General features: G+C 39.6%; 1 protein-coding gene across 3 annotated transcripts in view; it reads left to right on the top strand.

Annotated features, from left to right (window-relative positions):
• LOC122798604 (ubiquitin carboxyl-terminal hydrolase 47-like) overlaps nt 1-18983 on the top strand; it is a 766891-nt gene that overhangs the window by 386221 nt on the left and 361687 nt on the right. For all 3 annotated transcript variants that reach the window (XM_044067681.1, XM_044067680.1, XM_044067682.1), the window contains one exon: nt 3325-3450. In XM_044067681.1, coding sequence (XP_043923616.1) covers nt 3325-3450 — 126 coding nt within the window. The remainder of the gene's footprint in view (nt 1-3324; nt 3451-18983) is intronic.

Raw genomic sequence — 18983 nt, 5'->3', positions numbered from 1 at the left:
AAGTTTGCCAATGCCTTTGTTTATAAGTTCCATGATAATACGTTCCATGGCCTTGCTGATCAGGCTCGTCAGACTGATGGGGTGGTAGTTCCCGGGATCCAAGGTGGATCCCACCTTGTGGAGTGGGATAACTGTAGCTGTGCACCACTCAGTGGGCATGAAGCCTGAGGTGAGGCTATGATTAAACATGACAGTTAGGTGAGGTGCCAGTTCATTTTGTAGTTCATGTAGTAAACAGCCCGGGATGTCATCTGGTCCCATGGATGCTGCATTCTTAGCTTTGGAGAGTGCGTTTTTTACCTGTGTGGCAGTTATTACCAGAATTTGTCAATCTTCCAGTATTGAGATGGGCCGTTTAGAGGGAGAGAGTGGGGTGAAGTTGGCGCTGAATCGATCTGCCAGGATATTGGCTATATCCTTGAGATCAGTATATTTAATGCCATTCTGTTGTAGCTCAGAGCAGATCTGAGCATTGCCATTTAGATTCTTGACATAGTTATAGAATGCCTTGTGGTTGTCTTTGGAATCTTTGGCAATTTTATTTTCTTAATTAGCTTTGGAGGATTTTATGAGGGATCTCAGCTTCTTACTGAGGCTGGTAAGGGAGTTTTTTGCATCCTGGGATTTTCCTCTTTTCTGCAACAGTTTCTTCCTTTTGTTGTAAAATTTGTTTATGGCAGGGAACCACCAGACTGGCTTCCTTTTTTTGGAGGAGAGCATCTTGGTTCTATTTGGGATGGCACGATTCATGCATGAGTGGATGTGCTCATACAGTGACATGAGCAGAGATCTCAGCAATGTGTCTCTGCCTCTCTCTCCCAGTTAGAATGCCTAAGATCATTCACCTTTTAATTGGGGACATGAGCAGAGATCTCAGCAATGTTTCTCTGCCTCTCTCCTGGTTAGAATGCCTAAGATCATTCACCTTTTAATTGAGGACATGAGCAGAGATCTCAGTAATGTGTCTCTGCCTCTCTCTCTCCTGGTTAGAATGCCTAAGATAATTCACTCACAAATGGGTAGCTACAAGGTCATGATCATATCGGGGGAGTGCAGGGACCTAAGGCTCTTAGTCATCATCATCATTATCTTCTTTCGGCTGTTCACATTAGGGGTCGCCACAGCGGATCACCTGTTTCCATTTCTTCCTGTCCTCTGCATCTTGCTCTGTCACACCAACCACCTGCATGTCCTCTCTCACCACATCCATAAACCTTGTCTTAGGCCTTCCTTTTTTCCTGTTACCTGGTAGCTTCATTCTTAGCATCTTTTTCCCAATATACTCAGCATCCCTCCTCAGCACATGTCCAAACCAATGTAATCTTGCCTCTCTGGCTTTGTCTCCAAACCTTCCAATCTGGGCTGACCCTCTAATATACTTATTCCTAATCCTGTCCATGCTCGTCACACCCAGTGCAAATCTTAACATCTTTAACTCTGCCACATCCAGCTCAAACTCCTGCCTTTTTGTCAATGCCACTGTCTCCAACCCATATAACATAGCTGGTCTCACTACCCTCTTGTAGACCTTCCCTATCACTTTTACAGGTATTCGTCTGTCACAAATCACTCCTGACACTCTTCTCCACCCACTCCATCCTATCTGTACTCTCTTCTTCACCTCTCTTCCACACTCACCATTACTCTGAACTATTGACCCCAAGTATTTAAACTCATCCACCTTCTCCACCTCTACTCCTTGCATCCTCACCATTCCTCTATCCTCCCTCTCATTCACACACATATATTCTGTCTTAGTCCTGCTGACCTTCATTCCTCTTCTCTCTAGAGCATATCTCCATCTCTCCAGGGTGTCCTCCACCTGTTCCCTACTCTCACTACAGATCACAATGTCATCTGCAAACATCATAGTCCATGGGGACTCCTGCCTGATCTCGTCTGTCAACCTGTCCATCACCATTGCAAATAAGAAGGCTCTTAGTAACATTCCTAATCCTTGCACGAGACAGGCAGCTGTTATCCTGCTCTCTGTCAACTTGATGCATGCTGGCTCTGTATGTCTTACAATGTACTCACTAATGAATAAGACATTTCTGAGATGTGCTGCAGGTTTATGGCATCTTAAGGGTACAGGCTTGCAGCTCTAATGATTCCCAGTAGCAGAAGGTTTTTTTGTGTGTGTGTGTGTGTGTGTGTGTGTGTGTGTGTGTGTGTGTGTGTGTGTGTGTGTGTGTGTGTGTGTGTGCCGACATAACACATCTGAGTTTGGTTGGACCATTATGCATGCATCCAGCCTGGGCTCTAGAGTGATCATGCCTCCTTGATCTGCCAAGTCGCCCTGCTCAGTGATCTCTCTTAGTCCTGGCCTTTACCAAGGCCCAGTCAGAGATATACCTTAGCCAACATATTCCCTTTCATGAAGATAGGGGCACCTATCCTCCCTGCATTTCTGTCAGGTACCCAATCTGTTAACCAAACTCAGGTCACCTTTGTCATAATCAGAGTTTTATCCCTCTGTGCCACTTGAACAGGTATACTTTGGCGACATCAGTGAGGTACGTTAGTAGCATATCAGGAAGATAAGGATGAATTGGCAAGGATTTTTTACTACTTCAGCATATGAAGGAATGATGTTGTGGCACTGTGCTAATATTGGATTATTTGCTGACTGTAAGTGTGACAGAAAGACTAGTCTTTAGTGTGTTTTATAAATAAGGAAATTTCTCACGGGTGGAAATTGTATGTGTTAGAAGTAGTGGGTTATCAGTAAACATGAGGCAACTGATACCATCTCAGAAAGCTGAGTGTTAATAAGCCTAATAAGGGTGAGTCTAAAGCAGATGGGGACTGCATGGTCAAAATGTGATGTACTATATTGCAGAAGTACAATTTCTGCAGATTTCTTAAAAATAAAACAAACTACTAACGTGCAGCTATATTTTGGTAGACGGTATTGATATAGAAACTATAAGCACTGTTCAAATTATTGGCTTTTGCATGAATCTGTTCAGACTGTAGAAACAGAACATTACTTACAATCAGACAACAATAGCATATTAAGCTTGGATACAGCAACACCTTTCAAACAATAAATGTAAAAGTTCATATCAAGCTAACCGAGTAATATATGTAATACAAAATGCAGTAACTTACTGTCCCTGCTAGTGCAGTGATGGTCCAATGGTGGTCACAATGATATGTCCCTTACTCTCCACATTATACACATCAGTGAATCCCTGCAATGTTTCCAGAGATTCAGCATTTCCAGCACACTGTGTATTTAACTGAGTTAAATATCATTTTGCATAAATAAAAGCTATGATCTGCAGATATTAACACATTTAGCATTATGGTGTTTTCTAGGAAATTACTGAATATGACTTATTTGTAATCTGTCGTCGTATGGGAGGAAGCAAAAGTGGCCATTATTTCGCAGATATAAAATCAAATGATCAGTGGTATTGCTTCAATGATGCATGCGTTACACAGGTATGATAGTACTCTTCCAATAAACTGATTTCTTGTTCTGTTGAAGTGCAACAACACTATGTATTGATAACAGTATCTATATAAATAGAACAGCTGAAAGATGTCTGTGTTTTGTGACCCAAGTGGTAATACTTATATTCAAACAGAAATATTTGTATGGATTCATGCAAGTCACTTCCCTTTTGATTACTCCAGTGTGTGTGTGTGTGTGTGTGTGTGTGTGTGTGTGTGTGTGTGTGTGTGTGTGTGTGTGTGTGTGTGTGTGTGTGTGTGTGTGTGTGTGTGTGTGTGTGTGTGTGTGTGTGTGTGTGTGTGTGTGTGTGTGTGTGTTTGGTTTGTGGGGTTACATGCCTCAGTGCCTGTCCATTAGTTTCTGATATGAGCTGCATATACTAAAATTGAGTACTGGTGACATGGTCATTGGGTATATTGGGCAGTTGGCCTGGTGACATGGTCACTGGGTATATTGGGCAGTTGGCCAATATGTGCAACTGTTCTACTAAACTAAAGTGTGTGGTGCTTCCACTTTAAAGATGCTGTGTATTACTTTGTCATAAAGGTAAAGCATGTGATTCTGTAATGTGACAATCAGGGGTGGCTCGTGCTATTGGACTGCAGGACTGCAGCCCCCCAACCCCCCCCAGCTGTAAAATGAAAACAACAGAAAACAGAAAAGTAGCTGCAAGTCCTATGCATGAGTGTTTTTCCCTATGTGTTTTCTGGACTGCCGTCTAACCAGTCCGGATTGCAAAAACAAGGAATTCATTGTAGATGCCCCAGAAGTCTATGCAATTTATAATGTCTGCAGTCTGGCTCCCCAGCACTCCTGACTTTACAGAAAATACAGCTGTGTACACTTACCATAAATGTAGATGTTCGAGTGTATTCACTGTTGCAGTCATTACATTTGGGTTATCTGCTTGCAGGTAGCCCTCAGTCGGCCTGATTATCAAAGTCTTGGGTCCTGCATCAGTTGCTGTCTCATCTTCCATGACGTCAGGTAGTCAGGGGTATAAAGCATGCAGCCGACACCATTACATCAGTTTTTCTTGCCCCAGATGTCAGGTGCCCCCATAATGGGAAGCAATTATACACAAGGTTACACCTCCAACAAAACGCAAATACACCAGAAAGCTTTAAGTATAGTAAACAAGAAGAGAAGTATAGTCAATAGAAGTCAGGGGGTTGGAGGGAGGGTAACCAGGACTGCAACAGTGAATACATTTGAACATCTACATTTATGCTAAGTGTACACAACTGTACTATGTTCTTCATGTTTCACTGTTGCAGTCATTACATTTGGGTAGATTCCCAAAGCTAAGGAAGGGAGGAGGCAATTAGAGAGCATTAGGACCAGCTATTAGGCCCTGCAAGACTGCAGGGGCAAAACCAGCTCTGGATTTAGAAAACATTGGCAAGTGGTAATGCTTGGTGAAGATACGTACAGAACTCCAAGTAGCAGCTTCTAGGCTTCTAGGATGTCCCTGGTAGGAACACCTCTGAGAAAGTCGGTAAAAGTAGATGCAGCCCTGGTGGAATGGGATCTTATCCCCTGTGGGGTGGGTTTTCCTGGAACTTATAGCAGAAATGAATGTAATGGCCTATCCACTTAGAAATGGTTTGCTTTGAAATGGCCTTCCTCGCTGCCCCTGCAGCAAATGCAGCCTGCAGCTGTTCAGATTTCCTGAGAGGTTTAGTCCTGTCCAAGTAAAATCTAGGTTGTCTGTGCATGTCCAAGGAGTGCAGTATTCGTTCCCCTATGTTCTATGGATTAGAAAAGAAGGTTGGGAAATGAATGGATTTATTAAGGGCCACACTGGATACCACCTTGGGCATAAAGGAAGGACTGGTCCTGAGGGACACCCTGTCCATATGAAACATGATGAAAGGCTCCACTGCCATGAGGGCCTGTAATTCAGACACCCTTCTTGCTGAAGTGATGGCTAGAAGGAAGGCCGTTTTCCAAGAAAGGAATTTCAACTCTGCAGTTGCAGCTGGCTCAGAGGGAGGTAGAGTGAGCTTTTTCAATACAAAATTAAGGTTCTAGGCTGGAGTAGGAGCTCTCCTGGGTGGTCTTAAGATTTTGGCCCCTCTGAGGAATTGCTTCAGCAGTGGATGAGAGAAGATGGGTGGCTCCATATTATAATGTGCTGAAATGACTGAGGCATGAATTTTAATGGAAGAGAAGGAAAGGCCCTTGTGAAGCATCTTAGTTAAGTATTGAAGAATATGTGGTAACTTGGGCACTGTTGTGCCCATCCCCTGAGTTTGGCTCCAGGAACAGAATCTTTTCCACTTTTCAGCATAGGATTTTCTAGTGCTAAGTCTCCTTGTCTCCAAAATGACATCCATCACTTGCTTAATGAGGGATGGTAATTGAGAGCTCAGCTAATTACCCAGGCTGCCAGGTTCACGGTTTGAAGCTGGGGGTGCAGAATCTGGCCCTCCTGCTAGGACAGCAGGGAAGGGGTCTGAGACAGGTGCCATGGTTCCAGCAGTTATACACTGCGCAAGAGAGGGTACCAGTGTTGGCGTGGCTAGTCTGATGCAATGAGTATTGTCCTTGGTTTGTCCTGTTTGATCTTTAGTAGAACTTTGGAGATGAGAGGAAGAGGGGGAAAGGCATAAACTGATAGGTTTTCCCAGGTGAGGGACAGGGCATCCACTTTCCAAGTTTGTCTGTGGGGAGTCCTTGTGCAGCATTTGTCCAATTGGTAGTTCTGAGGGAAGGCAAACAGGTCTATATCTGGGCTCCCCCATTTGTTTCTCAAAGTGTTGAATATCTTTGGTTCCAGTTTCCACTCGTGTGAGTCCATGAGATTTCTGCTTAGGTCATCTGCCAGTGTATTTAGCTTGCCTGGCAGGAATTGAGCTTGTCGGTGCACTTGGTAGCTCAAGGCTGTGTTCCACAGAGCCATGGCCAGTCTACAGAGGGGGTATGAGTGGGTTCCCCCTGCTTGTTTATGTACCACATAACAGTGGTGTTGTCTGTCTTTACCAATAATTGTCATGGAAGAATGTGGTCCTTGAAGGCTGTCAGAGAATTCTGTACAGCTAACATTTCTTTTTGATTGATATACAGGTGCATTTGACTCGGGTTCCATTTGCCCTGAATACACTGCCCTGCCAGGTGAGCCCCCATGCATAGTCTGATGCATCTGTTCTTAGGGTTTGGGTGGCAGGGGTAGAGTGAATGGCAGTCCCTTGTTGTGGTGGCAAGCCTCTGCCCACCAAACAAACTCTGTCTTTATACAGGGAATGATAGGAATCATTGATTGTAGGTCCTGAGAATGTTGACACCATAGGCCTTTTAGATACCGTTGTAGTTTCCTCATATGCAGTCTTGCATATGGAATTAGTAGAATGCAAGAGGCCATGAACCCCAGGGCTTACAGTATTTTCCTTGCAGATAGCTGGGTCTTTGTGGCCAGTAGTTTGAAGTAGGCTGTCAAATAAACGTGTTTCTCTGGTGTGAGGTAGGCCATCTGGGAAGTTGTATCCAAGCTTGCTCCCAGGAATACAATTTGTTGGCAGGGTACTAGGTGAGATTTCTTTTTGTTTATGGTGTACCCCAGTGAAGTTAGTAGTTTCTTTACAAATGCCAGATGATTTAATAGTATGGCCTGGCTTTCTGCCTGAATTAGACAATCGTCCAGGTATGGGTATATTTGAATATTTCTTTGCCTGCAGAATGCAATAACAGGAGATAGGTACTTTGTGAATACCCTGGGCACAGTAGATAAGCCAAAGGGCAGTGCAGAGAACCGATAGTGCGTGTAGCCTGCTCTGAAGCATAGGTATTTTCTGCAAGATTCCCTTATTGGGATGTGCAGGTAAGCTTCCTTTAAATCCAATGTTGCCAACCAGGCATTTTTGCCTAGCATGGAAAGCAGCTGATGAAGAGTTAGCATTTTGAATTTTGGGATTACCAAAAAGGTGTTTAGGGTAGACAGGTCCAGGATAGGACACCAGAATTGTCTTTTCTGGCTACCAGGAAAAGTCTTGAGTAAAAACCTTGCCCCCATTCTTCTTCTGGGACAGGCTGAAAAGCCCTGATACTTAGAAGAGAGAGAACCTGCTTTTGAGCCTCTGCCCACTGATTTGGGGGTAGGTCTGGCCAACTGTTTGGGCTTAGTAAGGAGTGGAAGTGGAATCTGTATCCCTGGGAAACTATATTTAAAACCCATTTGTCTTGGGTAATGAGTTCCCAGTTTTTTTGCATGCAGGGTGATCTTTCCCCCTAAAGGAACAGTCAGTTGAGCAGGGCTTGGAAGGTTTAAGGTTAAGTCATTGTGACAGTTTACCATGGGGGTGTCTTACTACTTCCAGCTTTGGAAGTGAGAGCCCCCCACTGCTTAGGCCTGTGAGTACCTTAAGACTGAAGCCTGGGTGGTCTGCTGGTCCTGGGTTTGGACTGAGAAGGCCTGGAAGAGACAGGAAAGGACGATTTCTTGGAAGGACAGTGCTTACTAAATCTGGGATGCTGTACTTGCAGGAAGTCTTTACCAGTTTGCATAGATTTAGCTTTTTCCTCCATCTTTTAAGTACTTCTTCTGCTTTGTTGCCAAACAGGCAGTCTTGGTTTAAGGGTGCAGCCAGTAATTTAGCTTTAACATGATCTGGCAAAGTTTGCTCCTTAAGCCAAGCATGCCTTCTAAGTACAGATCCAGTGACAGCAGCCCTGCAAGATGCCGCTAATGAATCAAAACCACATTGCAAAGTATGTTTACCAACTTGTTCAGCAGAATGCATTAAATACTGTAATTCTTTATTTTCAGCACAGTCAGGAATCAACATCATTTTCTGTTAAAGTAATCCAATAATATGCTTCTGATACTTTAACATATGAAGCTGGCAGTTTAAGGCCCTAATGGCCAAAGTAGCAGAAGTGTATACCTTCTTACCCCATCTGTCCAGGGCCCTGGAATCTCTATCAGAGGGGTTCGGGTTTTTGGCAGTAGTAGCCTTAATGCCTTTGGGTCCCTGTGAAATGGTCTCTGGATCCGTAGTAGGATTCTTAAAGAGGAACTTGTGAGAGTCAGGTACTCTGTAATACCTGTCAGATTTCCTGGGAGCCAGAGGTAAAGTGTCTGGGGCCAGGCTAGATTCCAAGAAGGCATAATCTACAATGTCCAGTACAGGAGGGATAGCTGAAGGCCTGTGTTGAGGTAGGAGTAAGAATTCCCTAAGCCTCTTTTTGGAGTCAGAGTAATCCTGGCTTTCCCAGCGGAAATTCTCCCTAAGAGTATGCAAAGTTTCACCAAAAGAGAAATCTTTTGGAGGGGAAGCAGAGGGAATGGAGTCCTCTGCATCAGAATCCTCATAGGTAGATAAGGGCAAATCTTGGTCATCAGAAGAAACAGAAATTTCAGAATCCTGATCAGAAGAATCAGAAGGAAAATCAGTTCTAGGTCTCTTAGAGGGAGAGGGGTGACTTCCCCTGATTAGAGTAATAAGGTCTTCAGCCATTTTTATAATTTGTTATTTAGGCATAGGGGCCTGACCATGCTATCTGGGCGTCGGTTTTCTACGCATGGGTCGAGTTTTAGGCCTTGAAGAAGAAGATGACGTCAGTTTAATATGCAAGTCAGTAGGCCTGAATACACCCTCAGAAGTCGGTGCCTGCACAGCGGCTCTGGACCCATCCAAGGTAGAGACATCTACAGGTTCCATAGTCGAAGAAGCATCTTGTGGCATACCAGACTCCAAATGGGTCTCAGTAGTATTTTATATTGGAGAAACTAAAAGACAATTCTCATGTAGAATAAAGGAACATATTAGAGACTTTAAAAATAACAAAATGTGGTTTATTTTTGTTTTATGGCCAGTGACTCGTTATTGGGGTTGCCTAGGATTTTCCTAGATACTCCTTTGGATGTTATACAGAAACCCATGGACAATTTATTGGGAGCTACAAATGGAGCGAATGAGTTCTACTTTTGTATTACCAAATAGAATTGATAGCAGCAGCTCAGGTGAACCTGGTAATGCGGTTCTTAATAAATGGGAACAAGAAAGAAAACTTTGACAACAAAATACGTTTTCCAAAATTGGTAAGAAAACGGAAACTACGGTTAATCCAGAGGTTCGTGATATGTTTTTTAAAGTTGAAAGACTGTTATTTAAAGAGACTGCTGTATTTCTGAATTTGCAAAGTATGCAGAGGTATGAGGAGCTTGAAATCACTCCTCGCGGACTCAGAGCTGTAAAAAATCCCTCCACTCCGTTTGATCTTACAGTTGTGGAGGAACGGCAGTTTCATGACAGATGGGTTGCGGCTGCACATAGATGCAGTCTAGAATGGGTTCATATTCTGGTAGAAAGAGACTTGTTCAAAAAACAAAAATTGAGAGATGAGATTAAAAACTTATGTAGAGATATTACTAATAAAATATTTCATGAAGAATTACAACAATTTTTGGTTAAAACTAATGAACAGTTAGTGGGGTATGAACAAGACTTGATTGACAGAAAGAGAACAAAATTGATTCGTGATCTACGTGATTATGAGAGTAAACGTGCATTTCTAGTGGCAACCAATCCTAAAGCTAAAAAGTCACGTGCAGTTTGAACGACAGAAGCAGTACGCGAACAAGGAGAATAGAGCATTTACATCAGGCAAAAGTGGTACATCTGTAACAGAAGGGGAAACGGACGCCGAAGATTTTCCGGGGCTACCACCAGTTGGTAATAGTAGTTACTTAAATAACTTTCGAGGAGCTCCAAGAGGTCGTAAACGGAGTTGGAATGGAACAGGACAGGGATATTATACAGATTATAAAACATACCAACGGACAAACAAACGTGGGAAATGGGACTAATTTTCTTAATGCTAGTTCCACTAGCTGTAAGTATGTTGTTAATTTATCGGGATATGAGTTATCAGATTGTGACATTGCCATTTTGGAAAAGGGTCTAAAATATGTACCTACTGTTTTACCCAGGCTACATGAATTAAAAGGTGATGTGTTTCGTTTTACTCGTAAGTTGAATTTGATAGATTATTTTAATACTGATGGCACTGCAAATGTTACATATGATGATGTGAATAATGACTCCTTCAGTTCTATGGATAGTTTTTATTCTTGCCATTCTAATGAAGACTTTAATGCTTATTGTAAATTAAATACGGAGAATATTAAGGTTAAAAGTGATTTCATGCCTCCATGTAGGAATGATAGTATTAAACACTTTAATATTTTTCTGAGTTATAATGTGGAAAAGGAATTTTTTACATTTTTGAAAAATAAAAAGAATGTTAGTTATAATTTAGATAAAGAAGAATGGCAATGTTTAAATAAATTAAGTCGTAATGCTGAATTAGTATTTAAACCCGCCGATAAGGGTGGGAAGTTAGTTGTGCTAAGTTATAGTCAGTATGTATCTATGTGTTATGCACATTTAAATGATGATCAAATATATAAAAAAATTGATATGGTTGAATATTTAAAACCACAGACAGATTATAATTACTTAATAAATAAGGGGCATAGATTGTATTATTTTTCAGTGAAGGATATACAGGAGAAATTTGTTATTAAAAATCCTAGAATGCCATGTTTCTATTGCCTTCCTAAAATTCACAAAAGCTTAATGGATCCCCCTGGACGACCTATTGTGTCAGCCAGTGGCAGTTTTTTACATAATATATCTTGTTTTTTACATGAATTTTTGTTATCTACAGTTAAAAAATTACCATCTTATATAAAAGATGTATTTGAATTTTTGGATAAAATTGATAATATAAGATGGGAAAAAGACATGTATTTTCTAGTATTAGATGTTGTCAGCCTATATACCATTATCAATCATTCAGATGGTATAGGGGCTGTTAAATATTTTTTAGGTGAGAATCTAGTTACTGAATATGTTATTGAATTAATTATGATGTGTTTACAAAATAATATATTTGAATTTAATGGGAGTCTTTACAAACAAACTCAAGGAACAGCAATGGGGATACCATTTGCCCCAAGTTATGCTAACATATTTATGGGTCATTTTGAAAATTTACATATTTATACTAATCAGTTTTTTAGAAAATTTGTTGTGAGATATTTTCGATATATTGATGATCTAATTTTTATTTGCAGGGGAGGTTTAGATCGAGTAGATGAATTTATAAATGATATACATAATAATAATGTAGGGATAAAATTTGATGGTTTACAAAGGGGAAGTAAGGTACATTACTTGGATGTAGTGTTACAAGGAGAAGATGATTCTCATATTATTACCCATTTATATAGGAAATTTCCAGATGCTAGTGGCATTTTATATGGTGATAGTTACCATCCCCCACATACTATTAAATCCATACCTTATACAGAATTTATGAGAGTTAAACGACTATGTAATAACTTAGATGGCAGGAAAAGAGAATTATATGATAGTTTTAATAGGTTTCAGGAGAGGGGATATTCTGAGGTAGAATTACATGATAGTTTAAATAGAGTATTATATAATAAAAAATTGTGTATAATTATAGAAGTAATATAAATAGAAATAAGTATGAGAACTTGGAAGACATTTATTTTACTACTACTTATTCAGTATTATCTAAAGATATTTTAGAAGCAGTTAAACACAGTTGGAAAATAGTTAGGAGAGAAGTTGATTGTTTAGAACATAAAAGGTTGTGTTTCTCCTTTAAAAGAGGTAGGAATATAAAATATTTTATAGTTCATAGTAGATTTCATATGCCTAATAGTACTATAGTGAAAACAATTGATATAACAGGTACAGTAGCATGTGGAAGGTGTAGTATTTGTAAATATATTAGTGGGAATTTTACTAAAATTAATGGTATTGATTTTCAAACTAATGGATATTTCAATTGTAAAACTGAAAAAGTTATATATGGACTTAAATGCCCCTGTAACAAATTTTATATTGGAGAAACTAAAAGACAATTCTCATGTAGAATAAAGGAACATATTAGGGACATTAAAAATAACAAACAGACTAGTCCTATAGCTATACATTTTAATAAGTACCATAAGGGGAACCCAGATGGGCTAGTAGTAACAGTTTTAGATAGTATTGTGAATAGTAGGTTTATGAATGAACAACAAATTAAGTATATTTTAAGAAAAAAGGAAGCATTTTTGATTTTGAAATTCAATACAATGAGCCCTATGGGACTTAATCAAGAATGTGTATGGAAAAGTTTTGTGTGAATGTTATACCTTTAAGGTTTTATTGTTTAATGTTTTAATTAATTGTTTAATTGATTAATATGAACATTGTTAATATATAAATATATTTGATGTATATGGTGAGATATACTCTGTTAAAGGCAAGTGGCCGAGGCGCTAGAGAAGTTTCATGTGATTTGGATTTCATTAAATCTTTTTTCCTTTATATCGTGTTGCTGGTCTTCAGTTTGTGGTTCTACGATTTATCTTTACTGGTTGTGGTTTATTTTTGGGTCTCAGTAGAGGCCTGCGAATCTGAAGTAGCGGGTATCAGGGGCTGCAAAAGCGCCTCACTGAGTACAGGCGAACTGGCGACTAGCTTAACGGAACCGTTGTTGGCAACTTTGGACCTATGTGGTCTGTCTCTTTCTTTATCTTTGTGTTTTTTCAGAATGTCGGTAGTCGGGTGCCTTACTGAAGCCATGTTTGGATAATTGAACCAAGTATCAAAATAGTTAGATGTGAAAATGAACCAACAACATATAGTTCAAGGATTGAATAAAGCACAAAACCGACAGCAAGGGATGTCGTGGTCTGGGCCTAAGCAAGGAATGCAGTACGAATGAAAATCTCTATGAGGTATTTGCTTTCCACAAGTAATACAATTGTTAACTTTTACTGACATTGGTTTAGAGTAAGAAAAAGGATCCCCAACGGGGTACTTAGCTTTGTTGAAGACTTTGGGTCTGAAACTCAAAAACAAAAATTTCAGAAGTCGGCCGACCGGCACTTGGGAACTGCTTCTGCTTCGGGCACCGCAAGGCAAGAAAGACTGATGTAATGGCATTGGCTGCATGCTTTATGCCCCTGACTACCTGACGTCATGGAAGATGAGACAGCAACCAATGCAGGACCCAAGACTTTGATAATCAGGCCGACTGAGGGCTACATGCAAGCAGATAACCCAAATGTAATGAATGCAACAGTGAAAGATGAAGAACATCAATTGATTGGCTCTGCACTCCTGGCTCACATCTGATTGGCTGGCTCCCACTTCTGGCATGAGTGCTACTTGCAAGGGAGCAATGACAGCAGATGTGTAAGCAGACATTCTGGTTCAGAAGCTGACTGTGTGTGTGTGTGTGTGTGTGTGTGTGTGTGTGTGTGTGTGTGTGTGTGTGTGTGTTTGTCTGTGTGAAATGCCCCCACTCCAATATTCCTGGTGGCTAGAGTTATGCAGGCTGAGGCTCAAACCCTGTACCTTGGATACTGGTAGCAGCAACAGCCTGAATTCCCTACCCACCACCATTGCAGAGTTTTGCCTTATATGTTTCATAATGTGATTACACAGGCATTTGAATTTCAGACTTCATATTCTTCAGAAAATACATTGGTAACACTACACAAAACAAAACCCTTTATTCTACAAATTGTCTAAGTTTATAACATCAATATTTGAAATTGTCCCTATTTTTGGGGCTGTATTCTCCCATTATTGACTTTGTCCTGGTTTGTTGTGCTAAGAGGTTGAGAGATTTGGTGAGAACTGAGAACAGAATTCACTGAATATGTTTGGCTTTGTCCAAGTGTTTTGTGCTAAGAGGTTGAGAGGTATGGTGAGAACTGAATTCATTAAATAATAGCCATTTAAGTTTCAGTCATTTCTTTTAAGAAACAGCTTATATGACATAGTGGTATGTTGCTCTAACTGTAGTGCATAGGGACCTGTGTTCAAGACTTGGCAGTGAGAAGCATGGTGGTAATATAACATTTTATTCTAGCAACTGTGCTAAGAGGTTGAGAGCTATGGTGGGAACTGAGAACTGAATTCACTGAATATGTTTGGGGGCTGTATTCCCCCATTATTGGCTTTGTCCAAGTGTTTTGTGCTAAGAGGTTGAGAGGTATGGTGAGACTGAATTCATTAAATAATAGCCATTTAAGTTTCAGTCTTCATTTCTGTTAAGAAACAGCTTATGACATAGTGGTATGTTGCTCTGACCCTAGTGCATAGGGCCCTGCGTTCAAGGCTTGGCAGTGAAATGCATGGTAGTAACATAACATTTTATTCTAGCAGGTACTTTTCCATTAAACCCCTACCATTTGCCACTGGTTTGGTCTTCGCTAACAACTTGTAAGATGTCTGCTGCACTAATTAGATATTTACATTACAGAACTTCTCAAAAGTACAGCGTGTAGTTTCTAAGTTTTTAACACAATTGTAATAACCTAGGGTATTTCTTTTTACTATTTCAAAGTCACTCACAAACATCAACATTTTTTAAAGGGATTGTTTATATATATATGTTTCATGGATCAAAGTGCATTTTTACAGTCAGTGCAGCTAAAGACAGGGAAAGACAACAGGCTGTGTATGACTCTGCTCTAAAACTGTTATACAAGGAAACATTTATCTCACCAGTCAAGTGGCCTCTTTTGCATGGACAAGTTGTACGTCAAAATGTAAATTACATTTGGACGCCAATATTTGTCCATAAAATGGTGGTGTTTGGATTCTACAATACAGACTGAGGTTTAATTCTTCACCATTTGGATTTCTGGAATTTATACTACAAACTGAAGCCTACAGCAACTGAAGTATGGCGCGTTCTGTGCTGCCTGTGTTATCTGTTTAACCTGTTTATGCATATAATGTCCATGGATCACACCCTTCGGAGCCTTGTCTTTTACATTTTTCTTCTTTTTGCAACTATTCCAACGTAGCTATTGTTTAATTTCTTGTTAAGTGTATTATTATGGCTTACACATACTTAATTTTTTTCTTCAACTAAAATACAGCCTACGCTGCTACTACAGTGTACTTCACCTGAAGCACGTATGCGCCAAGTGGTAAGGGTTTAACGGAAAAGTACCTTCTAGCAACTTTCCAGGATTATACAAGCAGTGTTTAAAATGTATCTCTGTTTTTTGAGCTTTTATCTCCTTCTCCCTCCCAATACATTTTGGCTTTTTCCAGATTTCTTGTGCTGCAAAGTTGAGAGATACAGTTGAGTGTCGAGAGGATTTTACAAGGACCTGAGAGCTTGAAGAGACGTTTAGTGCTGCTTATGCTGAGTTTGCTTGCATTGTTAATAGCAATAGTAATAGTAATAGTGTACTTGCTTTCGATGCCGAGTGCTTGAAGAGACATTTAGTGCTGCTTATGCTTAGTTTACTTGCGTTGTTAATAGCATAACAGGTAGTGTACTTGCTTTCAATGCAGAAGGCTGTGGGTTCTATTCCCACAGTATGTAGATGCGTTGCTGATACTGTAGTTTGTTGTACTTTTATAGAGGGTGGATGCGGCAGTCCTGTGAATGTCCTCATGTCCTCTTTGGTCAGAGGTACCTAGTAACTATGAACCTGTTATCAGTTTGCCATCCATTCCCTATTGCAATATTACTAGTTTATCATTTTTTAATGTAATATAGGCAATTTATTCCTCAAGGGCAACAGGCACTTTATTTCTAGATGAAACAATGAAATATAAAGTTGTTTGCTAACAGCAACCTCTTCATTAGTTACAGATCTTTTTAATGTGGAATTATTTAGATAACTTTTACTTCCGCAGATTGGATTGTTGAAGTTTGAGTAGACTTTTATGATGGAAATGTTCTCAATTGGGCATATTGTCATTATTGGTGCATGCATTTTCTTTCACTGTTTACTGGAAAAATGTTCAAAACAATACATTTAAAACACCCTCTAACAAGTGTACTGTATTATACAAGAAATATAATTTAATACAATCAGGAAGGTACATCACAGAACACATGTATGTTTTGTATGCAAGGGGCCTATCATTTGAAAATAGCCCAAAGTTAATCTTTATCTGCCACTAGCCAAATGTATTTTCTTTGAATGTGGGTTTCAGTGCTGTTTCAATGAATGTGAATTTCAAGGGCAGAGAAGTTTTAATGCTAAGTCTGTTTTCATTGTGAGACTGGATTGCTTTGTTTAGCAGATGTCTTAGTGTTTGTGCTGTAAAATGCAAAATAAAACTTTCAAATGAAGTCCAAATCATCATAGAAGTAAAGCAGTATGCACATTAGTGTTTATGGTAAATGGGGTGAAATAGCCAAGTAATGGTTCATTGGAATGGCAGCAGGGGGAGGCTCCATTCGACCACGATTTTGTGAGTGGGAAGGGCAGCAAACTCAGACAGCCCCAGCTGAAATATACCTGTCAGCTGTTCAGAGTTTCACAGAATGAATTGATTTTTGCTTATTTTTGGTTAGTTCCTCATAAAATTTGTGGTTTTCTGGCAAATCATTTAGGAATTAAGTCACTAAATGACAGACACTGAGTTTCAGACTTCATAACCTTCAGAAAAATGCATGCTAAAGCAAGACCTGTTATTCTATCAACTGTCTCAGTTTATACAAGAGCAATTTTTAGTACTGTTTATCTGTTCCCCCCAATATATTTGGCTTTCCCCAGATTTCCTGCATTAACAGGTTGAGAGGTACGTGCAAATAAATTGCTTTATAGAATTAGGCATATCCAAACCTCTCAACTGTACCCGATTTTGGCTCAAAATGTTGCTCTTCCCCTAATAATCCCTCTGCAAAATGACAATTTTGGAAGAAAACGTGGACGGTTTACAATTAATAAATAACTGTAATAATTAGTTATAGATTACTTTTATTTCAGAAATGCATGTTGATTCTTTTATTTTGTCAGCTGCTCAAATTAACAGTACTGATATTAAAAAAGTGTCCCTTCTTTGACAGGTTCCCAGCTGTATTGTGTGGCTATTTTATATTTTTGCATCACATTTTTGGTCCATTTTTCATAAAATTGTGTTTTTTGGCAAATTAGTGGCAAATCATTAAAGGCTGAAGTTAGAAAATAATGACAGACTTTTGAGTTTCAGATTTCATACCTTTCAGAAAATTCATACTAATGCAAGACCTACTATTCTATTATCTTTCTAAGTTTATAAGAGCAATATTTAAAAATTGTCCTTATTTTTGGGCCTTTGTCCCACTTCTATGTATGGCTTTGTCCAGATTTCTTGATCTGAGGTTGAGAGGTATGACAAATGTCTCAGGGCCATCACAGTCAGCCAGAGGCATTTCAAATTGTGACATACTTGCTGCACCCCACTCATCCATGTAGTGACTCTGGATGTGTCCAAGCAAGGCAAGGAGAAGTTATGCAGTGTAAGTGTGCAGAGTATCCCCTCATCTAAGTTAGACACAAGTACTACAGTGGCTTTTCATCTGCCCTTGATTTTGCAGAATGTTCTGGTTTCTGTCATATTTTTATACTGTTGATTTATACTTATTATTATTCAGAAAGTGCCTGTTGCCCTGTGTTTAAGTAGCAATGCTTTAATGGCCATCAGGTAAGCTTGTCTGAGATTGTAAGATACAAGTAAGCTTTAGTAAGCATACTGTTAAAGAATTGCCAACATTGAAAGCCTTTCTGTTGTTGCCATGCAGAGAATACCTGTATAACTAGATAACGTATAAGCCTTGGGTATTGAATGCATATGACAGTATTTGTAATAAAGGATAGGATTATGTTATTTTAAGAAGCTCATTACATTTGTTGGAGACTTGCAGTCATCTTTGCAGGCTTTACCTTTAAACTTAACAGAATGCCAGTCTATCATGTGTGGTCCATAACCTGAGCAGTAATCTTTTAAACAATGCATCTTGAGCTTGTTTCTTGTTTGCTTTTCATTTTTACTTTGATCATGTTTTCCCCATGAAATAAGTAGATAATTGTTGTCAGGCAGCAGATCTTTTTTGGATAAGAAACATTTTTGCAAGTGGGGGTTTCACAGAGATTGCCACTTTCAGCATGTTACTTGGTCCTTTAATAAAGCTGAATATAAATTATAATTAGAACTGCAGTGCAAGGAGAAGTGGTTTGAGTTGAGTGCTGCTTGTTTTTTATATTTGATTTTGACTGGCATTTCAGTAATGTATTTAAAAAGTAATTTATTTTTTTCATGCCTCACAACCTTTTTGTTTCCATCTAGATATTAAGTAAGCTGTCATGCAGCCAATCCATTGAAATATGTTTTCTTTTATACTTCATTTTGTCTTGATTGGACTCTCATAATGATGGTTTGGACTCTCATAATGACGGTTTGGCACCCAGGGCAGCATATTTAATTAAAGTTACAGTTTTTGTGGTTTTGAGCATAGCTACTCCCCTTTCTAGTTGACCACATCCCTTCCCATTGACCCCACCCATTCAGCTGTCTTCTGCAGCCCCCCCTTTGATTTGAAGTCACCAGCTGCCACTCGTGACAATACATGTCAGACTGTTTCATTTAACCTAAATTGGGCTACTGCTTCTAGAGAGAGGACTTTCTAATAGTAGTGATTTCCATCCATGGGATAGCTACTCTCTGTCATGTCCAGCAAACTAATATGATTG

Source organism: Protopterus annectens, chromosome 3.part1, assembly GCF_019279795.1.
Source record: "Protopterus annectens isolate FY-2018-M chromosome 3.part1, PAN1.0, whole genome shotgun sequence".
Lineage (NCBI taxonomy): Eukaryota > Metazoa > Chordata > Ceratodontiformes > Protopteridae > Protopterus > Protopterus annectens.
The sequence above is the reverse complement of the archived record's forward strand: the minus strand, read 5'-3'. Positions and strand labels throughout refer to the sequence as shown.